We start from the raw sequence: 21,998 nt of genomic DNA, 5'->3' as shown, positions 1-21,998 counted from the left end.
ATTAAGATAAGGAGGGTTTTTTTGCGGTTTGTGCCTAACAGCTCATAAGATCTTTAGGTTAGAGTCTATTCTGTCTCCTCTAGCTTACCCAACAAAGCCCTTTTGTCTGCTCACATAAAATGCCACACAATATACGTACATGGCTTTTGCGATCCTTGCTGAATCAGGCCCTAAGACACACGCAGTCGGACGATTTTCACAATCTGCGTATGCATCGCAGTGCGCGAACTAGCCACTGTGACTGGGAATGAGAGCGCAGTGTGTACCCAGACCCATTGCAGATTGATTGACAGGAAGTACCGTTTGTGGGTAGTGATGGGGGGGTGGTCGGGCAAACGCAGGCGTGCCTGTGCGTTGGGACGGCGTTATAGGGGCGTGCATAAATTAGTCACTGCAATACCATACGCAGTCTGAGGCCTCATAGCGTGCGCTGAAGTTAACAATTCCTGAGTGAGGTCTGACCTGCCTTAGTTGTGCGTATGGGTCTGATGGTACTCGATGTTACCGATTGTTTTGCTATATTGCCCAAGTGTACGGATGTGAGTAAGGGGAAGTGGGCGTCCTCATGTTAGGCTGAGATCGCTTTGCAAATGCAAACATTTAAATTATACCGCTGATTTTAGCAACTGCTTTGCGTGCGTATAAGATCCTTGCTGAATCAGGCCCATATTTGGGGAAAAACAAAGTGACAGAAATCTGGTTACCCACCCCTTTTCCCACTAGTTCTGTACTAGACCACAATCCTATTTGTGGAATCCGGATCCATGTGTTATAGAGGGCTCCCACAGGAGCATAGCGCTTTGACCCAGTGCTGCCTATGGCAACATAAGTAATTTGCTTTTCACTACAAGAAATCTGCATTTTGTGTGTTGATGTCTACAGGACTGCCTCTGGTTGGTGAACCGGGCACGATAACTACAGATAGTGGGGGTGATGTATCAAAGCTTGGAGAGAGAAAGTACCGACCAATCAGCTTGTAACTCATTTTTTCAAACTGAGGGCTCCATTTAACAACAAAGCATAACCCCTTTAGCGCTCGCTAAAGGGTTATGCCATCCATTCTGTATTCAACAAACATTGTTAGAGAGACAGGAGAGACAAAGTGGGAGATGGTAGGAAGCGGGGAAGGTGGAGGGCAGAGATGGGAAGTTGTGAAGGAGAGAGAAGAATATAACACTTTAATGCTAGGCACAATAGTCCTGACATGGAATAGGAATTATTAAGGGGCCTATGTATTAATAATGACAGCACTGCCTTGATTATTAACAGTCCGTATCACAATGGATATACTCAGTTTGAATTAAAATATCCCCACATGCCTGGCGCCATTTTCTCTCCAGAGGAGGCCCGCACAAAATATTGCACCCAGGCCCACTCATCTGTTAAAACGCCATTGATAAATACCATAGTAGAGGTTTCTTCTCCCTTATATATGTGTGTGTTTGGGTTTAGGAGGTTTACACTCGGGGTCCTTAACAAAATATTATTATGGGGCCCACATATGTCTGGTTACACCGCTAATGTAGTGTGGCATTAGCAGTGTAACCAGACATATGTGGGCCCCATAATAATATTTTGTAAAGGACCCTGCAGAAACTTTGAGCAGCCATCCGCAGAACCTGTGTAATTCATGTGGTGCTTATTAAAGCACGATCTGCCAACCTTGCCCCTTATAGTGTGGAAGGCAGCATTGTGCTTGTGCATGCAGAAGCTGTACGTGGTAGTTGCCCTCCCCCGAAGGCTTGTTACACCACTGCTGTTTGAAAGTTGTCAAAGCGTTGAAAACCAACGGATGATCTTTTGGTTCTCTATGTTGCCCATGACTGAGGTTGTCCTGTGTCTAAATTAGATTATTACTAAGGGTATTACTTCTGTAAAATGTCAGGCTTACGGTGGAACAAGGAAAACTGTTCCTGAAAAAAGTGAGAGCACATTCTAGCAGATAGTTTACTACATCTTTGTCAGGCAGCCACCTGGTCCACTGTTCATACATTCACAAAGTATTACAAAGAAATTTTGGATTATCCCCGTGGCTCCAGAATCTCCCATTAGGATGATGGAGAAAACAGGATTTTTCTACTAAGGTTTAATTCTTCTGTCTGAATCCATTGGGAGATACTGGGCAGCCGACCCTTTAAATCTGGTTCTCTCCGATAAGTTCAAGTTTGTGCTTGTAAGAGGACATAATATTTCAAAATACAGTATATTAGAACAGAATACAATATAAAATAAGCAAAATAGAGCAATGACATGGGGCCCTTACATCAGCAATAAAAAAAAGGATTTTGCGTTTTTTCCCCTGATTTCATGATTCTTCAATCCATCCATTTGCAGCCATACACTACAGATAGTCATTCAGTGATTTTCATATCATTTTCAGCAAATAACAGATCAGCCAATCGTGAAAGGCTTATCTTTTTTTTTTTTTTTTTTCAATATTAGGTTTTTATTGGTTTCCATAACAGAATATATATAACGAAACATACAATAAAATAAAGTAAACAATAAAATATAAACAACAGGAAAGGGAAATAAATGGCCCTAGGGCCAGGGTACATCAAAACATATAAACAAACTTATCAATAAAGTACTGTAAACATACAGTATAATCCATACAGTATAATCATCTACATATAAACAATATAGTGCAAAACATATATCAAGTAACATAGATACTCAATGACGAGAATTCTTTATGTATGTAACACAGGCAAAATAAAGCTAGTAGTGCTTTGAGTGCGTCGGGACTCTGCTCGATATTCACTCCAACTGAACCATATCATTAATGGATTATTGGCTGAGGGTGGAGTATGAGACTCCTGCTATCTTAAAATCACAATGAGCTTGTATTTTATAGTCTATAGTATCCAATTTTTATATTACATCTGAATGCCAATGATATGCAAAAAGATACTTAGTGTCAATTAAAATATGCCCCTTCACATACTTATCCCCAGAAGAAATATTGCCATGATAGGCATGGAATAATGCTAAAAAAAAAAAGGATCCAGATGTATAGTAATCCCAGTCACCTTGAAGATTAACATAAATACCTGACGCCACAATATATAAAATTTTGGACATGCCCAGAAGACATGATAAATATCCCCAATTTGGCTGTATTTGCGCCAACATTGGTTAGGAAGAGCAGGCCAGAGTTTATGGAGCCTGTCGTAAAAACATCTTGTGAGTAAGTTTATAACACATTACCACATGGGAAATACATTTAGAAATACGGAAGCATGATTAAAAAATAGAGCCCCAATCATATTCCATAAGATAAAAAAGAAAAATCCGATTTCCATTTCAAGAGAGATGGAAAAGTTACAGGTTTGGAGGCACCAACTAATAAACTATGCCACCAAGAAATACTTCTCTTATATCCCCCTGGTAAGAGGTAAGTCTCTCACAAATATATTTTGGGGTAGCTTGCAATGGCTGAGAGCCCAAATGTAAAGTGTGCAATCAGTGCCGTAACTGTAGGTAATTATAGAAATCCATTGATGAAAACGATTCTTGAATGCGGGAGAAAGGGAGAAGTACACCATTAGACAAAACATCATTCAGTGAAATCACCCCCTGAGCCACCCATGTATCAAATTTCAAATCGGGGATCAAATTAGCTATACTATTCAAAGTAAGATTAGTAGTGGGAAGTCGAAAATCATTTAATCTAGATACAGCTTTATGCCATGCAGACACAGAGGCACTTATTGCCATCGAGGAAGAATGCAACTGGCTTTTACAGATAGCGTTAACCCTTGTAAATCAGATAATGAAAAAGGATGAGACATGTTCCGCTCCAAAATTACCCATGGTTTAGGGACATCCAACTCAAACCAATCCCCAAGTTGACATGTTCACTGGTACAGTTCTAGGTCTAGAAACGTACCATCTTAGGCAGGGACAGAATACGTCTAGACAATCCTAGGTTTTTTTGACTTCCAAACATATTTTGTAAAGACTCCCTAAAATTTAGATAACTGTGACAAAGGGAGTACCTCGGGAATTGTGCAAAATAGGTACATTAACTTCGGCAACAGAACCATTTTTTAAGCCGCAATACGGCCCAACCATGAAACTTCCAATCACATTTGTCAAGAGGGGAAGGTAGTTACAAGCCACAATATCAGCCACCATTTTTTGGAATCGGAACCCCTAAATATGTTACTCTTATCTTGCCATGCATAATTGTAAACCCCCGAAGCCTAGTCAAAAGTTCGGGATTTAGTTTATAAATAGGACACTCCGGAATATTGCTCCATTATTGTATGTAGTGACGACAATGAGGATTCAAGGCTAGTAAGACACATTAATACGTTGTCAGCAAATAAACAGATTTTATGAGATAAGCCCCCCCCCCTCCCCACTCAAGACTCTGTATAGCAGTGGTTTTCCCAATAGTGTCCGCCAAAGGTTCTATCGCAAGCACGAAAACCAAAGGGGAATGCGGGCAACCCTGCCGAGTGCCATTTGACATAAAAAAGGCAGAGGAGAGAAGACTGTTAGCAAAAACTTCAGCTGAGGGGTTAGAATAAAGGGCCAAAATGGACGACAAAGCTCTATCCCGCAACCCAAATCGAGTCAGAACAGCAGATGGGTAACCGTGATGCAGTCTGTCGAGTGCTTTTTCAACGATTTGCGGCTCCAACATCTCTCTTGGGAAGTTTCCTGTGCCTGAGGCTTCATTATACAATACCATAAGGACTGGAACAAATTCTTCCTTAAAAGTTTTATAAAAAAACATTGATATAGCCATCCAGACCAGGGTCTTTACCTAAAGGTAAGGACTCGATACCAACAGTTATTTCTTCTTCTGACCAAGGGTTGCTAAGAGATTGAATTGAATCCTCTGTAATGAAGGGAGATTAACAGCATCCAAAAATTTTGCGATCTCATCCGGCTTAGGCTGAGAAACTTGCGGATCACTAGATAAGTTGTATAGTTGCGAATAGTACTCAGCAAAAGCATTAACTATATCTAGAGGATCCAACACTTTTGCACCAAATTTATTGAAAATAGCACAAATTCTTTTCTTGGGAAGCTTCCCCCTTAGTTTTCGCACCAGTATTCTGCATGCTCTATCACCGTGTCTTAGCCTAAATCAGCTACTATGCACCTCTTCAAAAGTGAAACTATTCCATTCATCCCTGGCCTTAAGTAGGTCTTTATAAATAGCATCAGAAGGAGAACATTCTTAATTGAGCTTCCAGTGCAGCATGTCGCTGTAAATTGGCCTTCTTAATACGTTCCACTGATTGAATAGCCGTCCCTCTAACAGAAGGGGTGGGCAGTAAGCGCCCCCCCAGCTGTTATAGAACTACACATCCCAGCATACCCTGTCACAGTTTTGCCATTTGGCCATGCTAAAACGTTTGCAAGGCATACTGGGATATGTAGTTCAACAACAGCTGGAGGGACGCTTATTTCCCACCCCTAAGTCCACTGCTGTTAGTGTATATCAATAATTAAATACAGACGTATCTGTTTGTTTATTAGTTTCCATATACATAGAAAGGGTACGGGAATGGGCCTGTTTAGATTCCAGATCAGACAGAAGATAAGCTCCCAACTGCCAAGGCCTAGGCGCCATACAAGGTGACCCCAAAACCCACTCCAAACAAAGAGGTGCATGATCAGACCATGTCATAGGAAGTATAGCAGAATGTATAGTACCTTACTGTCGGGTGTTTTGTCCTCAATCTATCAAACAAATTATATTCCGTTAAAAGTTTTTGAAATGCCCGAGAATGGTCATGCTGAGATGTAGCCTTCACCCTAACCGTGGGAGAGGATCTATCAACCTTCTGGTCAATAACCATATTAAAATCACCTAAGACCATAACCACTCTATTACAGCATTTTTGCAAAGCAGTACAGAAGCATTTACAAAATGCCACCTGCTTCGTATTAGGGACGTAAACAGGTACCAAAGTGACTAACTGGTCTTCTAAGTTGCCAATCAAAATCAAATAACGCCCATGCAAATCTGCATATTGACATAGTAGAGTAAAGTTACAGGAACGACAAATTAGAATAGCTACTCAAGCCTTTTTCTCTGGCCAATTCGCAGTGCAACAGTGAGGATAGATGCGGTCATGCGGAGAAGAGAGCAAAATGGGTTTCCTGTATAGCTGTCACATGATGAGCCTTTGCAAAGTATTGCAAGGCAAGACTTCTTTTATTTTGGGAGTTTAAACCCTTAACATTCAGCGATATAACCCTAACCATAATCAATCGCAATTGAGCTATAGCACACCAGTATGCAAAACAGTACGTACATAATACAATAAAAGTACCCAAGGGAAAAAAAAACAGGAAGAAAGGGGAAGGGAAACAATAGAGATAAACAAACAATGCACAATAGAAAAAACTGAAATACATGTAGCTCCCATGTTGAGTTAGAGGACGTCACCAACTAAGATGACACTAAACGGGAAGGTGGGTAGAGGCCCCTCTCCACCACTCCTAACATAGATAGAAAGTATATATTTGAATTAAATCGTGTAATGACACTAATTCTGAGGACAAAGATAAGTGGGGATTAACAGTAATCAAACACATAATAGTCAGAGAGTCCTGGAAACACGTTGGAAAATACCCGTTTAAAGATCTTAACCTCTATAAATGCATTTTACCAGGAACAGTCCAAGGTCACAGATTCTGGTAGAGTGACAGTCTAGTAAACAATTAAAATAAAACCGCAAGACACACGAAAATAAGTCTGGCCCTCAATCATTAGACCCTACAGAAGACCATTCCTTTTGGATACGAGGACTTGAGGAAATCTGTACTGGATTGTCAGGCACAATATTCCAAGAGCAAAGTCATTGAAAACCTTCATCTGGTGTGAAACCTTAACTGTGGATCCATTATGCGATATGATCAGCTTTGTCCGGAAACTCCACCAGTACAAGACGGGTTGGGTATGGATTGCTGGCGGTCGCCATGCCGCTGGTCAGAATACAGACAGCGGCATCCCGGCAGTCAGAATCCCGGCACCCATAAGGAAACAAGGTAAGTCTAACCCTCCCTGCCCGTGCCTAAACCTAACCTCCCCCCCCCCCAGTGCCTAAACCTAACCTCCCCCCCCCCTCTCCGCACCCTAAACCTAACACACCCTCCCCGGTGCCTAAACCTCAAATCTTTATATTGTTGCGTCGTTACCGGTCTCCAAGCTCATCAACTTTATTTTGCAAGCTCTTAACTTCAGACTGAAGCTGCTCGTGCAAGCGAATCGTGTCATCATGGGATCCAACCACTTCCTCCATCTTAGTTTTCAAGTGATCGGTGCAAGTTCCCAAATCATCAATCAACTACTGACAGGACTGTAAGGCAGCCCGAAACTCCAAGGAAATATCCTCTTTGAAAGACGCCAAAAGTTGTTTCACTGTTAAAGGTTCCAACTCTCCAGGGGTAGCTGCAGGAGGTAGAGCAGTAGCTGCAATAGGGGATGACTGTGTTGTAGAAATGGGTCCTTTAACTTTGGCATCACGAGACACCGCTTCCAATGCACCATGATCAGGTGAACGTTGTTTAAAGAAGCTCATAGGAGGCACCTGGGCGCACGCTGACGTTTAGGCACCATTGATAAAAAGGAAGTAAAATAGATTAGAGAACACTAGCAATCCAATGAGATGGCTTAATAATACCACGGATCGTATAAGAAAGGGTCCTGGACTGCACCCACTTACTACAGTATATGTAATGGGAGGTGCTACCAGTTGAGACTATTATTGCAGGCACAGAAACAGACAGATCACAGGTGCACAAATCCAAATTACTGATTATATTTAAATACATAAATTTTACAACGGATCCACAGATCTTGAATAGTGTCAGAACATATAGGAGTGGTGGAGGAAAGTTTTATATATTGTTAATCACTGTCCATGAGGGTAGCTGATATGGCTATATACTGTAATCCAGTAGCAATGTGGATTATATTCTCCAACTGAAAAGATTTAACTACCAAAGCTAGGCAGGCAGGACCCCAGGACTAGATTCAGAGCATATGTGCAGGGAATATCACACAGGCAGGTTGCCAGGCACCCTTATTTCCGGTGCTGCAGAAGTTTCTGTTGTGCCTCTTTTCAAGACGGTGGTCGCTTAGTTTTCCGTGACTCCACACTAAGTACAGGGGCCCACGGACCTTTACTGGGCCTAGTAACAAGGTGCAGGGGCGTCAAACAGCTCACCTGCAGCCCCTTACAGTAAGGGAGAGAGCCGTCGATCAGCCGTGACCGCGACTTCCGCCCAGCCTTCAACTTTAGTCCCCGGCTTCCCGCAGCAGCCCCGGCCTCCGTACGCTCACCTGCAAGGAGGGTGATAGGAGGAGCCCTGAATCACCCTCCCAGGCTTTTCTTTTTCCTAGTAACGGTCACCCTGGCCAGTTAGTGAACCCTCATACATTGTAGATGTATTTAAACAATCATCTGCACACGGGGAATTGACCCAATTGATAGCTGATGTATGGGTGGTGAGACGTCTGGTGCGAGTGAGCCGCCTGGTCCCGTGCGATTCAGCTTGCGCCAAGCGTCTTTTTCATCCGCAAATGCGTTTAATCTCAATTGAATGTTACAAATCGCTTCACGAGACTGCACTGATTGGAAAACGGATGGGTTAGGAGATATGTATGCGAGTGATGAGAGCTCAGTCTCCATGATCAAGTATGTTTTACTCCCATATTGCTTTTAATTACTGCAGTGTAAGATGTGTAAAAGACCCCTCACATGATTATTGGCAATAGTTTTTTTTTTTTTAGCTAATTGCAATATAATGGAATGCCCTCCTTTGCTTTGTCCATTGCCAGTTATTGTGCATTTTCATACCTTTTCAAAACAATTCAAATTCGTACTCTGTTGTAATGTTGAGTGCATACTGATTCACAGAATGTATCACATTTCCTTTTGAAATACATTATGCATGAATGCAGTAAATGTTTACGGCTGTGTGCGTTTGTTAAATTTTCAAATGATTTCTTATGATAATCCGAAGCAAACAACTGTATAATAAGTTGCACATCACAATACTTCCAGATCTTTCAAGCAATATAAATGTTTGCTTGTGAATTTATTTAAAGCATTTTGCTTTCATTAACCTTCACGTAACTTATATTTATTGATTTACCCCTCTGCAATTTTTACTAAATACATTGCTTTATGGTACCCCCCTTTTTTATTTTTTAGACATGTATTTATACCCTCAGTCAGATTTTTTTGTTACTTTTTTTGTGTTGCCCTGTAAAATTATACACAAATGCTTTCTAGATATAGATTTGTCCTCCTACACTGTGGTTCTAGTCACAGCAAATAGCTCTTCTCTGTGTGCCAGGTCTCAGGCAGCTCATGTGTTTGTTTGTTGTTTTTTTTACTCAATATGTGTGTCTTATTCGCATAAATTAAATTACTGGGAGAAAAAAATGACATGGCTAGCTTGCACTGATCAATTTGATGTGCAACATTTGTACAACTTTTTGCAATTAAGGGCCGTATTCAATTAGAGGTGATTGCCGCTTATCGCCAGTTCGGAACTTATCTCCAAATTTAATTCAAGCCGGAATTCGTCTAAGCGGAAACTCAAAGCAATGCAAAAGTTTCTCCAAAGAATAGCAGGTGAGAAGAAGTGCAAAATCTTTATTTTGGGGTACAAACGTGGGGAAATGACCCAGAACCCTTGGGACAGACCCCCTAAAGGACAAATCTGGCCAAAAGAAAAACTTAACACCCCAAAAAAGTACTTTCATTTGTGGGGCGAAAAGAAAAAAGTTGGGGGACAAGCTTAAAAACTAGTGAAATAGACTTCTTGGGGGTCTGCAAGGATGGGTCAGGTGTTTTTGGGTTTGCAGGTGCATGTAGCAGGTTCACTTTAGAAACATTAAAACATGCTAGCACCCATTTTCAAGTACCCAAAATTTGACTGAACTACTTATTTTCACCAAAAAATACTGCTTTATGCCATTCTTCACGTCTTTTGCAAAGACACTAATAAGAAGCAATTTCAACTACTTAAATACCCCAAACACTTTTAATGTTACTGTATCTTTTTTGGGGGTTACAGACTGATTTCCCCACTTCTGACAGTACTTTCCACGTGTTCCGCATTCGCTGCTTTCCGGTTTCACTTGTTCAGGAATTGAATAGGGCAAAAAGCGGGGACGCTCACGAAACGTTTTCGCCTCTGAAACAGGAGAAGGAGGCAGAAACTTGTACGACTTTTCGCCTCTAATTGAATACAGACCTAAGTCTGAGTCTGCATACAAAGTGCTACGATGCCGCAGCTTTTTCTCACGCCAAGATCTGTTGTGCGTCACCTGCAACTTTGTATGTGTTTAAACTAATTCATGTGCAGCCCAGCAACTCTAATACACTGAGTGGTGTTTCGCTGTGTCTGTGATGCGAATAAGATCAGAAAGACGATACGCTACACATCTCGGAGAGGCTCAGTCATGTCAGGCGTCTTGCGCTGTATGACGTATGGATGCTAGATGTATGAGGACTCATCTGAACACTTGTTTCAAGTACACAAAGCACACTGAGCTTGGATTTTCACTGCCTACTAAAACCCCTGGTGAACTCCAACCTGTTGAAACCGTTCTCTGCCCACCCAATCACATGTTGTCTGGACAAGAGGGGGTATAAGCATATATGGATATGTAATCTCAATCCCTTCCATACTTATTGTATATAATATTTTTAGCTTTGGGATGCTGGGAAACATGAAATAGCATTGAGTTGTACAACAAAAATCCTTGAAAAGTCTGAGTTGATCAAAACGAATTAACTCCAGTCTGATACCAGGGCCAAATGCTAAAATAGGAGACTTTTTTTTGTCAACTGTTAAGTTTTTTGTATCTGGATTAATATAAAAATAGAAATTGATCTCACGCTATTTAAGGAAAGTAGCTGAGTAAATTAATTGTAATTATATATACACAGACATAGAAACATACAAAGGTGTTTTTATATTATATAATCAACAAGAAGGGTAGATATTGAGTATAATTAGTGGGCGTTAATTATTACTAAAACAAATAAAAATCTCTCTCCCTCTCTATAATAGTGTGTGTGTGTTTATGCATGTGTGTGTGTGTGTGTGTGTGTGTGTGTGTGTGTGTATATATATATATATATATATATATATATTTACAATGTGTATGCATAGTATATTGTAGACGTTTTATAGTATTATAATTATTTTTTTAAAGTATTACCCATATATTGCTCTTTGATCCACAGCGTATGGATCTAGATCGGCGCAGAGAGGATGCTCGAAATCCGAACCGTAAGCCACGTTTGATGGAGGAGGATGATCTTCCTTCCTGGATCATCAAAGACGATGCTGAAGTTGAACGACTGACTTGTGATGACGAAGAGGAGAAAATATTTGGCAGAGGATCACGCCAACGTAGGGATGTGGATTACAGCGATGCTCTTACAGACAAACAGTGGCTAAGGGTACGTTTTATTGTATTTAATCTACATTGATTATACTGCAGTAATGATTCCAAAATATAGACATATTGGGTTATAGTGCACTAATATAATAGTAGTTTACTAGAAGTATAGTAATTGTATACTCTTTGAAGTGTGACAAACGGTTCATGAGCTTTCTGTATTTTACTGTGTGTGCATTGTCTGCTGCGCTGTTCCAGGTATTTCACTTAAAAATAAATGCATAAGATTAAATTGTGAAGAGGAATAGATATAATTAGTGACATTTACTGTACAGAAAAAGTGCTGTAACCAATTTACCAGAAAAAATGACGGGATGCTATGGTTTGGTATGGACTATGGCACACTTTTTGCACAGTAAGCTGTGCACCCATTTTCATATTATAAATGATGACTTTATAGTAATGTTACTGTACGTTATTTTAGATAAACCCTGATAGTTCGTGACACCTCTCCCTTGCACTATTTCAGTCTTTACCCACTTCCGTACATCTGGACTCCCCTAGTGTTGCTGGAATACTGCTACCCAGTTCTCACTGCTATCCCTCCTTTTATTGCCAGCACTTATATGAATCGTAGTGTTTTGTTTTTGTTTTTTTATTACTCAGGGTTGGCGTGGATAAGAGATGAATTCTTTTTTCAATTGTATTTTGCTTATCTGTTTTGTGCACAATTTTGATTTGAATTTATTTTAGCCATGTGAGTGGATGCACTGTAAAGGGCCATTCCATGTCATGTATGGGACATAATACAAAGAGTTGAGCTGAATTATTAAGCAGAAATTTCCTTTAAGAGCGTGGGTTATTTATTTTTTTTTTTTATTATTATTAAGAAAACCTATGTGAAAGAGCTAAAATTGAACTTGAAAACTCGAGATATACAGCTGCAGATTTTTATTTACATTGTCACGTAGCATTATTATCCTTTTATACAACGCCACAAGGGTTGCAAACTACATGAACAAACAAGAAAACAATGACTTATGGTGCATACACACGATCAGATTTTTCCTTCAGATATGAACGATAACGATTTAAAAATCGTTCAGTCGTTCATATCTGAAGGAAAATCGTTCATATCTGACATGCCTGAACGATGGACGATCAACGATGCGCGTTCCCGATGGTCAGATAACGATTTCTGACATCTGATGTGTTTGCAGTCAGACTTGGACGATTCCATTCATTTTAATGCAGTCAAAAATCGTTCAATCGTTCAAATCGTTCAAATCGTTCAAAACTTTGGTAAAATCGTTCAAATCGTTCAAATCGTTCAGTCGTTCAGTCGTTCATCTGACAAGTCTGACAAATCTGACCGTGTGTATGCTCCATTACAGTACGAAACAATGCAGGACAAGGACATTGTTTATAAACATTGCTGCATTAGCGATCATAACACTCAATAAGCAGCATGGCATAAGCAACCAAGTGTTAGGAGTAGATGATGGTATAAGTAAGGGAAGGAGAAGCACATGAGAGAAGAGGGCCCTGCTTGTGGGACATTTCATGGAATGGCTCTAAAGTGATCTTGTCTGTTTAGGTCTTTGTGTAGTCACCATAAGACTAGATGGTTTAACATCACATGTCTAAAGTGTTTCATAAGGAGAGGATTGGCCAGCACCTTTGTAATGTGGCATGTCCTATATATGTTTATATACAAGTGTTTTCAAAACCTTATTTAACCTTGTTCATATTGCTTGTTCACTGGATCTCAAGGTCAGAAAAAGTTAGTCTAACCTCTCACAAATCAAACATAATCAGGACACATTTCAATTTACAATGTCCATACATTTGCTGATTTTAACATACTAAAAAAGATAAAATCAGTGAATTTGTTAAAGCCTGAAAAATGTATATGAACGTTAGGCTATATATTAAACTAAGTAAAACAATTCTGGAGGTGAATTCATATTAAACCATGGCCTCCTTTAAGCAGCTGACATGAAGAATCCCACCCATCCACCCCTCCCCCCTGGGATTTTGCCCATTCCTCAAGGCAAAACTGCTCCAGCTCCTTCATGTTGGATGGTTTCCGCTTGTGAACAGCAATCTTCAAGTCTGACCACAGATTCTCAATTGGATTGAGATCTGGGCTTTGACTAGGCCATTCCAACACATTTAAATGTTTCCCCTTAAACCACTCGAGTGTTGTTTTAGCAGTATGCTTTGGGTCATTGTCCTGCTGGAAGGTGAACCTCTGTCCCAGTCTCAAATCACAGGCATACTGAAACAGGTTTTGCTCAAGAATATCCCTGTATTTAGCATCATACATCTTTCCCTCGACTTGGATCAGTTTCCCAGTCCCTGCTGCTGAAAAACATCCCCACAGCATGATGCTGCCACCACCATGTTTCACTGTGGGGATGGTGTTCTTGTGGTGATGGGATCTGTTGGGTTTGCGCCAAACATAGCGTTTTCCTTGGTGGACGAAAAGTTCGATTTTAGTCTCATCTGACCAGAGCACCTTCCTCCATACATATGGGGGGTCGCCCACATGCCTTTTGGCAAACTCAAATCGTGTCTTCTAATTTTTATCACAAAGTAATGGCTTTTTTCTGGCCACTCTTCCATAAAGCCCAGCTCTATGGAGTGTACTGCTTATTGCACAGATACACCAGTCTCTGCTGTGGAACTCTGCAGCTCCTTCAGGGTTACCTTTGGTCTCTGTGCTGCGCCTCCGATTAATGCCCTCCTTGCCCGGTCTGTGAGTTTTGGTGGGCGGCCCTCTCTTGGCAGGTGTTTGTTGTGGTACCATGTTCTTTCCATTTGATGATGATGGATTTGATAGTGCTCCGGGGGATCATCAAAGATTTGGATATTTTTTTATAACCCAACCCAGAATTGTACTTCTCAACAACTTTGTCCCTGACTTGTTTGGAGAGCTCCTTGGTCTTCATGGTGTGATGCCTCTTGTTTAGTAGTGTTGCAGCCTCTGTGGGGCCTTTCAGAAAAGGTGTGTTTATACTGACAGATCATGTGACACTTATATGACACATAGGTGGACTTCATTTCACTAATTATGTGACTTCTGAACGTAATTGGTTGCACCAGAACTTTTGAGGGGCTTCATAGCAATGGGGGTGATTGCATATACACATGCCAATTTTCAGAATTTTATTTATAAAGATTTTTTTATATATATTTTTTTAATTTCACTTCACCAAATTAGACTTTGTGCAGATCCACCACATAAAATTCAGATTAAAAAAATAAATTAATTACAGGTTATAATGTAACAAATAAGTGAATACTTTTGCAAGGCACTGTATATCCTCCAACCTTTGCCTCTTGCTCTTTCCCTTCTTTATCTTTCTGTTTACTGTCAGATCTCCCTCTTTTTTTCGACATTATTGATCCCATCCCACCAGCTAACAGTCTCTGTGCTTATTGTAACCTCCCTCCTGCGGTCCCTCTCTCCCCCCAGCTTATTCTCCTCTACTCTTGTAAGCCCTCTGGACCCCTGCTGCTGTCCTAAGCGCCACCAGCAAACACTTTCTCTACTCCTGTATTCCCGCCCCATCAATCATACAGTCCACCCTTAAGCTGGGTACACATTTAACCATGTGTACCCAGCCGACCTGTCATGCGACGGGACCCCACATACATACTTGGCGATGTTGGGAACGACATCCCGGGGGCCATGCTGCATTTGGCAGTATGGCCCTCGCTGACTGTCGCGGACCTGCATGCAGGTCCGACTGGTGATGTCGCTGACGATGCGCGGGAGCTCGCATAGTCAGTGGCATTGAGTGTACACACTAGACAGTGTTGCTGACGTCATCCGATCTGGCCGGATCGGACGACGTATCGTCTAGTGCAGTGGTTCTCAAACTCTGTCCTGAGGACCCCACACAGGTCACATTTACCAGGTCACCCAGCAGGTGCACAGGTGTATTTATTACTCACAGACACATTTTAAAAGATCCACAGATGGAGCTAATTATTTCACTTGTGGTTCTGTGAGGAGACCTGGAAAACATGCACTGTTTGGGGTCCTGAGGACCGAGTTTGAGACTGAATGCAGGGGAATCCCTTTGTTCAAAGATTTTTTTGGAAGACCCCCAAAAAATCTCTGAACAAACTTCTTGGAAACTGGTCAAATATGCATGCAGAACCCGCATATTCCTGCAAATGACCTGCCGAGTGGATTAGCAGACATCATATTGGAACGTTTCCATTCCCATAAATTCAGAGTATAGGGTTGATACTTTAGAACAGTGTTTCCCAAAACTAATTTCTCAGGGAGCACTAACAGTGCATGTTTTCCAGGTATCCTCACAAAATCACAAGTGAAATAATTAGCTCCATGCACTGTTAGTGCTCCCTGAGGAATGAGTTTGGGAAACACTGCTATAGAGGCATGGAGTATACAAATGCAGTAGAAGAAGGTAGAGAATTGCTTGTTTCCTATGCAGTTTGGGTCCCTTACATACCCATAAATGTATAACGCTTGTTTCATATTAGCAATTGTTTTAGAATCGGAAGCCAAAAACTTTGAAAAAGGTAATTAACTAAATTATATGGCCTAACATTGCAGATAAATATCCACCCCCCAAAAAAACACATTCTGGTTTTATGAAGGGAATGGTACATTACATGGTGCAGTTATTATTGTCAGTGCAACACTAGTAACATATATACCATATTTGTTTTGGTTGTTTAGTGAGGTTTTTTTTTTTTTTTTTTTAAAGATAACTCCAGCATTTATTCATCCTTTTTTAAGTTGTTGTTTTCAAAAAGAAACTACATGGAACAATTGTCTGATCCAGAGAGACTATCCCATGTTCAAGTGAGTAGGTGTTACTTATTTGGGTTGGGTAAGATATCTGGGCGGTGACCATTTCGTCACAATACCGGCAACGAAATCCCGAAGGTCAAAATACCGACGTATGTTGGTAAGTATCTAACCTTATCCTTACCCACCCCTCCCACAGCGTAACCCTAATGGTCCCCTTTGGCAGCCTACCCTAACCGCTTCCTCCTGCAACCATCCCGTACCGCAGCCTAACCCGAATACTCAGTCTGGGTGACCATCGGGATTCTGGAGTCAGTAATGTGACCGTCAGGATGGTCACCGCCTAGATCCTGACTACATCCCACCTATGTGGCCTTGTTTAACATCAACCAGCTATGTAGAATTTATGCCTCTTTAAAAGCTACTTCCCCTCTGCAGTGTTGGTTTTTAATTTTGCTTTTCTGGACTACTAGTAAATTGGCTCCTGTCATTTTAAAAATATACACATAGAAACATGTAAGAATTGAATGAAGAAATTATTTCTAGACCTCTTTCTCGAAAGCAAAAATTTCTGGATTGTTAAATATCCAACATGTTTGATAAATATGTAGAAGCGTTTCCCTGCTGCCAGGAGCGGAACTAGCGGTGTTGCAGCCGGTGGCTTGCACCGGGGCCCGCTGTGGTGCAGGTACCCAAAGCCGCCGCTGCACCCTAACCATCCCCTACCGCAGCCTAGCCCTAATACTCACCGTCGGGGTTCCGGAGCCAGTATTGTGATGACCATCGGGATTCCCGAGTCAGTAATGTGACCGTCAGGATGGTCACTGCCTAGATCCTGACTACTTCCCACCTATTTGACCTTGTTTAACATCAAACAGCTATGTAGAATTTAGGCCTCTTTAAAAGCTACTTCCCCTCTGCAGTGTTGGTTTTTCATTTGGCTTTTCTGGGCTACTAGTAAGTTGGCTCCTATCATTTTAAAAATATACACATAGAAACATGTAAGAAATGAATGAAGAAATTACTTCTAGACCTCTTTCTCGAAATCAAAAATCTCTGGATTGTTACATATCCAACATGTTTGATAAATATGTAGATATGGAGAAGTGTGTCCTTGCTGCCAGGAGTGGAAATAGCGGCGGTGCAGCCGGTGGCTTGCGCCGGGGCCCGCTGTGGTGCAGGGGCCCAAAACCGCCGCTAGTGTACCTGCCGCTAGTATAAGGCAGACCTCAGTGAGAGCGGTCCGCACTCCACAGTAACAAACATATGCTATAGCAGCCGATGAGAGTCACTCGTGAGCTCCGCCTTCCAGCTCCCTCCGCAGCATGTGATGGGAGTGACGTCATGAGGTCTCTCCCTTAGTGCAGGAGAAGAGCGGGCCGGGACTCTGAGCAGATAGCGGCGATTGCTTCAGGAGCAGGGATTCAGGTAAGTTGGTGTTTTTTTGTGTTTAAGGGGCACTGGCACTGCATAGGGAGGGTGCTACAGGGGGCACTGTATAGGGGGTCTGCTACTGGTGGCACTGTATGGGAGGGCTGCTACTGGGGGCACTGTGTGGAGGGGCTGCTATTGGGGCACTGTATAGGGGAGGGCCGCTACTAGGGGCAAAGCATAGGGGGGACTACTACTGAGGGCACTGCATAGGGGGGACTCTACTGGGGGCAGAGCAAAGGGGGGACTATTACTGGGGGCAATGCATAGGGGGGGCCACTTCTGGGGGCACTGTATAAGGGTCACTACTGGGGGTACAGCATAGGAGGACCACTACTGGGGGCACTGTATATGGGGCACTACTGTGGGCACTGCATAGGGGGACCACTACTGGGGGAACTGCATATGGGGGCCCAAAGCATATTCTTGCACCTGGGCCCACCACTCTCTAGTTCCGCCACTGCTTGCTGTGTTTACAAGACTGATGAAAGACTGATGTTGAACAGTGTAGGTTTAAAGTGGGTAACTGAAAATATGTGTTACCCCTAAATAGTTTTTTGATATTTGCTGTCCTTTAATAATGTGGGGAACTGATCACAAATGTAGCCTGCTACAGCTGGCTGACTGCTGGAGACCCCAGACTACAGTCACATATTCAAACACTTGTCAATTGTGAGTCTGTAAGTGCTTAAACTTGCAAACTGACTATGTTGCCCGTTTTCTGTGTGTCCACTGTAATTTAGTGATGCAGGGTGCCATAAGCAGACTGGCTTGTACTAGTTTTAACATTGCTAAAAGCATTAGATTGTGTACAAATATTATTAAATTTGACTATTGGTGCCTGTTCCTTGTTTGACAATTTTCAAAGAATGGGAGAGCAGCCCAGACAAATCTGTTAGACAAAATATTGGCTCGGAAGTTTAAAACAATTATGCATTGAGGAGAAAGAGGAGCCAATGAATAGCTTGATGTTAATTGTCATTTTGAAACATGTCTTTTGCTGATCACAATGCATTTTGCTATCATTTATATTCTGTTAGCATGGTCTTAAAATATGTACATTCAAATCTAGATTAAAAATACACAATTATTGTAAAGTAAAATGTAAGTAAATTATCATTTTCTCCTATCGAAAATACAGTTGAGATCTTTAAAAAAAACTAGTAGTCACCCAAAAATATTTTAAAACAAAAGCCTTTATGCATTTGACTCTCTGGGTGCAATTCAATTAAAAGTAGTAGGCATGAGCTGGCAGTATTCAGACCGTTTCCTGGCATCTCATGCTCACTAACATCAGATTTGTGTTCTCAGCCCATAGAGCTGCATATGCAAATCTGCAATGTTTCCCGTCAATTTTAGCTATGGGACTGATTCAGCATTGCACGCAAGTGCATTACTGAACGCAGATTCCCGATTACCAGGAATCTGTGCTTGCGCAGGACCCATTCTGCGAGCGTGCAGAATGAGTCCTGCGTAATTGCACGCAGTCCCTTCTGTCCCTCTGCCTGATTGGGGGCGGCCGGCGTTCCCGGGAACGGGGGCATGTTCGCCCCATTTTCTGGGAGTGGCAATGCTGGCATCATCGCGACCATCGACCACCAATGATCGCGATGGTGTTCCCAGCCTGAGACCCTGGACGCTGTGCTGGGATCACAAATGCAGCAGGGGGGTATCATACACCACCTGCTGCATTTACATATTTACAACGCGATGTGACAAAACCGCTTCACGTGACCGCACTGATTAATTTGATATGCACCACTTGTATATCTGTATGCGACTGTGCCTACTATGATAGGATGGTCTGTGGTGATATGAAGATATGTGGTAATGTTATCGGTCACACTCACAAATTCAGCCAATTATTCCAGTTATGTTACCATGGACATATATTTATGGAAACTGCTTTACATGTACATTTGAACTGTTATCAGTTTACATGTTGACCTTTTGTGGTAGCTTGCGTTTGTCCTGTTCAAGATGTGTTTTGTCCCACTCGTAGCTTGGATGTCTTAGTGGTAAGACCATAACTAATATATTGTATTGGCTGCTGGAATGTCATAACACTAGAATGCAGGTCTCTGGAGGTTAACACCATGGGTTGGCATGTAATGCTGACACAGCATGGTTACTGTATATCTTATCCCGTATGTTTTGTGGTAGTGAAGCAAAAAATTATCTTATCTGCCTAGTTAACAAAACAGCCATGATTTCAATGTAGGAAAGATGCATATATTTTTCATAGTATTGCATTATTAATGTCATTTATCCTAAATCTTTCATTATTTGTTGTACTGTATATGCATGAGCACATCTTCAGTGATAACTGCTTGTGAAACACACACATGACCAGAGATGTTGGATTCCTAACACCTAAAGACTATAGCTATTATTGCCTTCCAACAGACAACGCTGTGACCAGGTAAAGTAAGGTTGAAGTGCTTGGTCGCACGTACATTTTGAGACTGTTAATATCTAGCATTCTAAATAGTTTTTGTTTTGTATATATATCCTATGCCTTCAGTAGGAAAAAGAAAATCTTGTCTGCAAGGTTGATCTTGCCCTTATACAGAGGGTAATTAGCATGAGGAGATGTGCAGACTGCAGCCCATCTTTACCTCAGCTCTCGGGCTGCTATGGGTTAAGTTTTTCCCTTTCAGTCCTTGTGCCTCCCTTTCCATTCACCTCACTAAATTGAGAAGCCGATCAGCAGGAGAGGCGTCACCGTGCGGAATAAGGTCTCACTGCAGCGCGTCACCAATCAGAAATGTGGGATTTGTCTTTGTGATTTATAATTACCGTGCTGAAGATTTGGATGGGCATTCTCTGTTCTCTTTTTGCTTTGTTTCATGGCACCCTTAATCACTGAAAGTCTAGCCTTGTATAGTAAGTTGTTTTTTTGGAGTCCAGTTGTCTGTATTGTATACATACATGATCTTTAAAAGCATTGTATTATGCAGCGAGGCTGCAGCCGGTTCCAATTTTCCTGTTTCCTTAGCATACAAAGAAAGCTTGCAGTTTCATTTAAAGGGACAATATCGTACCACCAGTTCAGTGTCTGTGACACAATCTTCTAGTAATGGATGACAATGGTATTTACAAGCGCCCTGCTTGATTGATTTGCAGGGTTTTATTTTGTTTTTATATTTTTTTTCGGGCAAGCTTGAAAACTGAAATAGCTTTAGGAGACAGCCTATTGTGTACATGGTATTCTAGTTAAATACTATTAAAACTACATTAAGCATGACAAATGCTTATGTATATTGGACACCGTGGTTATTTCATATACTATGTGTGCATTAGCCCTTTACGATAATATCAAATAACTTTTTAGATATATCATAAAGAGCAAATGCAAATAATATCATTCACACTATTGCTGTATATTATACTTGTATTCGATACACATTATACATGTTTCTTTCTCTAATACAATGACAGCTTCTCTAGCAGTGACCTATAATCTACACTGAGTGTACTACTTCATATGTGCAAGCTTTATTGGGAGAAAAATAGATTATTGCTTGACAATGATAAATTGTGCAGAGTATTACACAATTGTTATTATATTTACCACATATTTGAAGAGATGAAAATAATTTCCCTGTTTTCAGTATACAATGTTTTTGTCTAGTTTGTCCCGTATTTATTTCATCATGAAATGAATAGTCAGAAGGAATGATTGTCCTCAATGATAATCCTATTTTTGTGCCTGGAATAATAAGGGCAAATATGATAAGTAGTTGTCAATATGAAAGCAGGACTGAAGCAAGAAGGCTTTAGGCCTTGTGGTCGGTAGAATGAAGCAGCAGATTTGAGTATCAGTCTCCCTCATATTACATTTTCAGTAAAATAAAATTACTTGTATATGAAAACATAGCCTTTCCCCTGCTCCCTCTTTTTTTTTTTTTTTTTTTTTTTTCCTGATCAGCTGATGAAGAGACTAGCAGCTCGCTGCTTTGCTGGCTTGTTAATTTTGTCCCCACTAACAGTGATTTCCGATAGCCGGCCTGCTGATAGTGGTAAGGTAAATATCCTTTTTTATTGTCGTCTCGAAGATTCAGTTCAACTTGTATAACAGGCATGTGTAGGTGTGTAGCACATCAAAAGCTGGTGTTCATCGTGTTTCTCTGTTCGTCTGAGTGCTTAAGGAAAGCAATAGCATTAACTGTTGACTGTCTTGTATGCTGCATTTTAGAATGGAATTTTAAGCTGTCAGACATACAAGGAATACTAGACATTCTGTATCCTAATTGCTTGCTAGCTGTAGTATGACGGGTAATGCTGTTTTATCCATATACCTTTAATGATAATGAGCCTTTTAGCAGATTCATTTTCTATTTTGCCGTATCCCGTCAGATTTTTGTGCGTCCTTTATGG

At 41.2% G+C, this 21,998-nt stretch overlaps 1 protein-coding gene across 9 annotated transcripts in view; it reads left to right on the top strand.

Moving 5' to 3' along the window:
• The window catches only part of SMARCA2 (SWI/SNF related BAF chromatin remodeling complex subunit ATPase 2), a 233,705-nt gene that overhangs the window by 170,534 nt on the left and 41,173 nt on the right, over positions 1-21,998 (top strand). For all 9 annotated transcript variants that reach the window (XM_088476593.1, XM_088476591.1, XM_088476597.1 and 6 more), the window contains one exon: positions 11,238-11,456. In XM_088476593.1, coding sequence (XP_088332719.1) covers positions 11,238-11,456 — 219 coding nt within the window. The remainder of the gene's footprint in view (positions 1-11,237; positions 11,457-21,998) is intronic.

This window comes from Taudactylus pleione, unplaced genomic scaffold (genome assembly GCF_031769625.1).
Source record: "Taudactylus pleione unplaced genomic scaffold, aTauple2 ptg000190l, whole genome shotgun sequence".
Classification (NCBI taxonomy): Eukaryota; Metazoa; Chordata; class Amphibia; order Anura; family Myobatrachidae; genus Taudactylus; species Taudactylus pleione.
The sequence above is the reverse complement of the archived record's forward strand: the minus strand, read 5'-3'. Positions and strand labels throughout refer to the sequence as shown.